Source organism: Rhagoletis zephyria, unplaced genomic scaffold, assembly GCF_001687245.7.
Source record: "Rhagoletis zephyria isolate East Lansing unplaced genomic scaffold, Rhagoletis_zephyria_1.1 Rzeph_scaffold_24348, whole genome shotgun sequence".
NCBI classification, from domain to species: domain Eukaryota; kingdom Metazoa; phylum Arthropoda; class Insecta; order Diptera; family Tephritidae; genus Rhagoletis; species Rhagoletis zephyria.
The window spans coordinates 1-6,298 of record NW_016181406.1 but is presented as its reverse complement, the minus strand read 5'-3'; the positions used below and the strand labels follow the sequence as shown (position 1 = coordinate 6,298).

Sequence of the window (6,298 nt, the reverse complement as noted above, 5' to 3'; positions counted from 1 at the left end):
GCCCAAATGTAGCTGTTATAAATAAATGTAATCCGCAAATTTGAACGTTTAGGCGTTGGGTGTAAATTTTTTTTTTATGAAATCGTTAAATTGCGTGTTTTTTATGTTACCGAAAAGGCCTCGCTCAGGACTATAAATGAATTGTCTCTCGACATAAGTGTTTAAATAAAACGCACACACGCTAAACTTTTTCTTCTTTCATACATATGTCGTGATACGGCTTAATGTACATATATATATATATTAGACTGCATCACTCCCCATAAAAAAAAAAAAAAAAAAAATCTGTTTCTATTGGAATTAAAGAATCTATTATATTTTAAGACTTGCACTAAAATATTTCGGAAAAATTTAGAGATTTACCTGATTTGAATATACCTCCAAAAATAGAGTTTTTTATGAATTAAAATAGTTAAAGATATTTTTGAAAAAAATCCTCTCAGTTGACAAAGCAGTTTAAGCTTACAAAAATCTGCATAAAAATATTAAAATAATTTTCGACCGAATCGTAATAATGAGATTTTGGATGCTGTTTTTTTAACTTTTTTCAAAGATTGGTATAAGAAAAACTTCAACTAAAAGAAACTAGACCAAAAGAATTCCGATTTAGGCTTATGAGGTATCGTTAGAAATGTATTTTCTCACACTTTGTATTTCTTCAAGCATCAAAAATCTCATTATTACGTTTCCGTTGAAAATTTTTTAAAATATTTTTATGCAGATTTTTTAGGCTTAAACTGGTTTGTCATCTAAAGCAATTTTTTTTCTCAAAAAGTTCTTTAAGAAACTATCTTTCTATTCATAAAAAACTCCATTTTTGGAAGTATTTTCGAAGCGGTCCAGCTCACGTAAATCGTAATATTTTTCCGAAATATTTTGCGTGGACGTCTTCAAATAAAATCAATTTTGTAATCCCGATGGAAAAGCCGCAATTTTTTTTTTGAAGATGCAGTCTAATCTAAAAGTATGTATGTATGTATTAAATGATATATAATTTTCTCGTATGCACACATGTACATATATACTCACTTATAGTCTTCATCCGCCTTTGCGCCTGTGCCATTGCGTATTATCGGCTGATAGCAGCAACGTATGCGGCCTGATTTGCCAAATGACTTTATTTCGCTCTTCTCGATTTGCAGCAAATACTCCTTTGAAGTCGTATTGAAAGTGACCGTAGTTAGTGGTTTCTTTTTCGAGCATGGCTTATATTTTTCACGCTTGAAATGTTGCATTATATCCGGCGCATATACATCTACAACTGGTATTCGACAGGATTCGCTCCAAACAAGAAAACCTGTGCGTGGTTGTACGATTGCATATGTATTATTAGTTAATGGATTTTTAGAGTTAGAATCGGTGCGTGACTCTGTGGTTGTTGTATCGTTTAAAAGTGCCACATTGTCGGCTGGTGGTGTCACTAATGGTCTCACACTACCAATAGCTTGTGACAGCAGCTCTTTTTTGTCTACTGATTTTGAGGTCAGCGCGCAAGCAGATGTTGCACATTAGACAGCACAAGACAAAACAGCAAGCAAAATAACAACAACAAATCGGTACAAGCAATTTGGTGAATTTTTTTTTATGTAATTTCATATTCCAGAAGTGGTTGATTTGAATTTTGTTGCGTCAAAAGCATGCAAATTAAAAGAACGAAAAATAAAACATAACAATTTGTAATGTGCAGCAATAGACATTTGGACAAATGATCAAAATAAAGTTGTATAGGTAATACACATACATATGTACATATGTAGTAAGTATGTTTGTAAGTTGGATTAAACAAAAGCTAAAATACAATTAGAAAGAAAATACATTGGGTTAGTTCGTAAATGCAGTACTGCAGCAGCAATGCCAAAATATCTAAAACGAAGAGCAGTTAACAGTATCCCGTCACTTGCCTAGAGTGGGGTACAATTTCTCAACTTCTTGAAAAATTAGTATTACTACTTTTTTTTCTAAATTTACTTTTGATTAAAAGAGGCTCATAGTTGCTCTAAAAGGTTTTCTGCATCAAAATTAAATTGGGTTAGTAAAACCAATATGATGCAATCTAAGAGCCATCTTGGTGATTCTAAAGAAACCTTAGGATACTTTTCGTGATACCAGCAAAGTTCTAGAAATCGAAGAGAAAAAATAAAAATAACGACCAAAAAAAAATCCAATGATCTCGAAAAGTAAAACAAAAGTAAAAAAAAAAGACCCGCAAATATCCTGAACGGTCCCGAAAAGATTAAAAAAAAATTTATTTGAAAATCCCGAAAAAATCCTAAACGGTCACGAAAAATCTCAAAAAGTCCCAAACCACTCAAAAGATCCTGTACATTTCCAGTAAAACCCTAAAAGTCCCACCTGGGGAAGGGGAAGGCCCCTCGACTCTCAGGAAAGCGTTTTGAAAAGGAAAGCTCCTGAAATTATCTACTGGGTAACAAATTCTTTATTGTTCAGTTGAAGAAAAGAGGAATTACATTTCTATTTAAATTTTTCGTATATTATTAACTTACTAATATTTATCTTTTGCGCATTTCTAGAATTACTTCATTTATGATTACTCAAAAATTGTAATTAGGAAAATTGCATTTTTAAAATGATTGTAATCAATTACACATGTAATCCTTATCGCTCAACTCTGTTTCCTGTTCATATTGCATACAAAAAAATCATTGCGCATTTTCATTTGACCATTCCTAACTTATTTATTTATTCTTCGATTTCTTCGTTAATAGCTTGCATTTGTTGTTAAAGAGCAAGCTTTAATGCCAGAGAAAAAATTGGACAAATCTAAAAGGAAAAAAGAAAAAAACAAAAATCAGAAATTTTTTATAGGGCATTCGCACGAGGCGATTTTACAGGCAACAAAAGTTGAATACGAAGTTGAATGAGAAGTTGAAAGTAAAAAAGTTGCCATCCCTATTCAGACGAGCCGATTTTCGATTCAACACGAATCGTTATTTACATTATTGAAAATGAATTTAAATCGCAAAATTTTATCAATTGGCGTAAATTTGATAAGCCAAGCGTTGGTAGAAAAGTGCTTTTAGCGAAGCTGAAAGATAAAATAAGAGTAAAAAGGTAAAAAAGAAAAAAAGTATGTATACAGAACAGTGTTGGCATTTTTGGTACAATTGTAATTGTTTGATACAATTTCATTTACAATATACTTTCCTACTACTTTTTAGTACAATTTTGTAATGAATACTAAAAATATATATCTCTGAAAATTCACAGCATTAAATTTTTTGTATTCTCTTTTGTTCGCCTGTTCGTATTTACCTTTGTCAGCTTTGAAAAATGGCTTGTACGAANACCTTTGTAAGTTTTGAAAAATGGCTTGAACGAACCAGTATAACATAGCCTAGGCAAATTTTTAAAGAAACTTTTCGATACTAAGTTTTATTAAAACAAAATGTCAAAGTCAGCTTCATATAGAAACAAAGTCTTCGTTAGTTATAAGAAGAGATTTTCTTAAATATAATACCTTTACGGCACTCACATATTGACAAGATTTTACTATTTATTTTATTATTTAATTTTAATTATCTGTTTATAAAATATAATGTATTCTTTAAGAAAAACTGTATAAACCCAAGATTAAATCTTTGCGAAACATCCAAAAACCAACATACATACGTAAAAATTTCGAGCTTTATTAATATTCTTTAGTTTTTAGCCCATTCAATTTTAGTATAATAAAGTGCAAGTTTAAAGTAGCTGGGACTTACCGTTGAACTTGGCAATTTTTTTTTGTCGAGGATGTCAGCCATTTTCTTCCATACGAAGCGTGTTCGACGATTTTTTTATATGGAGAAAATTAGCAACACCTTCATCAAAGAAATCTTAAAAAATTTAGTTATATTAAAATTTAATGGGCTAATCCAAAGAAAATGTCTCTTTTATCCATTAATAAGAACCCAAAAATTCTTTTTGTTAAGTTGTATACCTGAAAATGTGTACATATGTACATATTTGCGTTAAATGCAGTACATGTGCACGTGGAATCAATTTGTAAAAGTGTAAAATACGTAAACGTATGTACATAAACTATAAAATTTTCTCATGAACACCATAAAATCATTGATCTTGAAGGGAATGTACTAAGAAAATATATGAGCGAATTAAAAAGTGTATACAATTTATAGCCGAAAAGTACATTTTTTGTATAGATTTCGTACTGAAGGAACAATTTCATTTCCCCACACTGATACAGAATGGAAACAAACACAGGATTGCAAGGAAAAAAAGTTGAATGAGCTCAAAGTTGGCTGGCGACCAACTTTGTTGAAAGCGATTAGTTGAAAGGCCGTTCGGACGAGGCGATTTTTGCTTTCAACTAAAAGTTGACTGAAAAATCGCCTCGTGCGAAAGCCCTATTACCTTTCATTTGCTAATAAGATTGTCCAATTGGTTCTTAAATTTACATACATGATTATGTGGAACTACTTTTTTTTTTGTAACTGAATAATGAAAAAATTGTAAATATCCCAAAAACTTATCCATAATAAAAAAAAAAATTACTCGATTTTCGGAATGGGATAGTGGCAACTGGCGAGCAAAAAAATAAAATAATAAAAATTTGTGATCCAGTGTAATTGGCTCTGTTAGCTTGATGCTTTAAATCTCGAGTGATGGTCACGCAGTATATTCACGCGACTTAACCCTCGTTGTACAAGCTTGGGCTTTGATCAAAGCTGCACTTAATACTGCATTTAGAAATTAACCCTAAAGGCTGGTTTTCACTATGTCAAATTCAGTGGCATTTGTCGTCAAATAAGTGAAAACACATTGTCAAATGGGATTAAAAAGCGGTTTATCAATTGATTTCGATCAGGATAGACTTTAGTCGTGTACATGTGCTGCTAATTCGGCTATCTGTCAGTTTTTGGCCCATAATATTATCGGTAAAGGTATAGATAAACGTGTCAAAATATGTCCCCAATTTTGGCGTCAAAATATGACATAGTGAAAACTAGTCTTTAGTGACAAATGTTATAACAAAATTGTGTATGTATATGTATACATATGTATGCATGTGACTGTCTGTTTATGTACATATAAATATTATTTTAACATGCAAAAGTGTTGAAAAGTCAAGTTTTTGTGTTATGAATTTGTACACATGNTGCATACAATATGGCGTCTAGCATAATATTCATCTAGTATGTATGTACATACATATATTATACAAAACGCAATACATATTTATGATGCACCTTGACGTATACGTACCCTTCATGCCCGGCACATGCGAGTAGTGCAGCACGCGTACACTTTCGTCCGTATTATCGCCATCGCGTATCGAACTACCCAAATAGAAGATGAATATCACAAAAATGAGTAAGAATATAAGTTGTTTGCGTCGCAACAGTCGATATGACCAGTTAAAGTATTTGGCTGATGGATTATTGGCTGGCTTGCCAGTGTTTGTTGTGACGAGTTGTAGTGTTTTTTGCCAACAAGTAGAAATTGCTTTTCTCAGAAGTTGTTGCTTTGTGTTTATACTTAACGTAGAGGATAGCACAGCTGTGCATGTACTAGTTGGCGGTGTGGAATTTTCCAGTAGGCTGGTGTGATCTGCAGATAATGATTTGCACATATGTACTTATGTACATTCAGTGAGTATGAGTCAAAATCGTACAGTAAATTTAATATGGACCAAATTTTGAAAATATTTCGTTTTATTTAAATTTGATTAATTTTTAATGAAAATATAGTTCGTAAGACAACAAAATCCGTAACGAATGAACAAAATCTGTTTTTTTTTCTGTGAAAGAAAATGCGCAATACCCTCGACAAAAAAAAAATACCAAAACCAACGGTACTTTGTAGCTACTTCAAACTTGCACATTATTATTATTAAAATTGAATGACCTATAAAACTGCATACCCAAATAAATTCTAAAAATTCTGATTAAAAATTGTGTAATTTTGATGTATTATTACAGAGTTAGAAATTTTGGCTTTTATGGATTTTGTTGTAGTATGAACTATGTATATATTTATGAAAAATTAATATAATTTAAATAAAACAAAATATTACTGTACGATTTTCACTGACACTCACTGTACATACTACGTAAACTTTACAAGGTCATACGCTCTTAATTCAATGAATTTACCTTCCATTCCTTGTGGCGTTTTTGTTGTTGTTGTTTTTATTTGTGTTGACATCTGCAGTTTCGTGTCCATACTTTTACTCTTACGAGTCTCAGTTTCATTGCCATGCGGCTGTGTTTCACTCTCGGCTGTTTGTTGTTCATTCTTTCTTGTTGACTTGACTGCCATATCTGTTTGCGTGTCT

At 31.7% G+C, this 6,298-nt stretch overlaps 1 protein-coding gene across 1 annotated transcript; it reads right to left on the bottom strand.

Moving 5' to 3' along the window:
- Positions 1–1,029: 1,029 nt before the first annotated feature.
- LOC108381918 (uncharacterized) lies at positions 1,030–6,292 on the bottom strand (the record flags this gene model as incomplete). The annotated part of the gene is made up of 3 exons (XM_017638314.1): positions 6,117–6,292; positions 5,227–5,571; positions 1,030–1,468 (listed from the first exon to the last, which is right to left on the bottom strand). Coding segments are annotated over exons 1-3 (950 nt in total), but the record flags the coding sequence as incomplete, so codon positions are not given.
- Between the last annotated feature and the right edge of the window lie 6 nt (positions 6,293–6,298).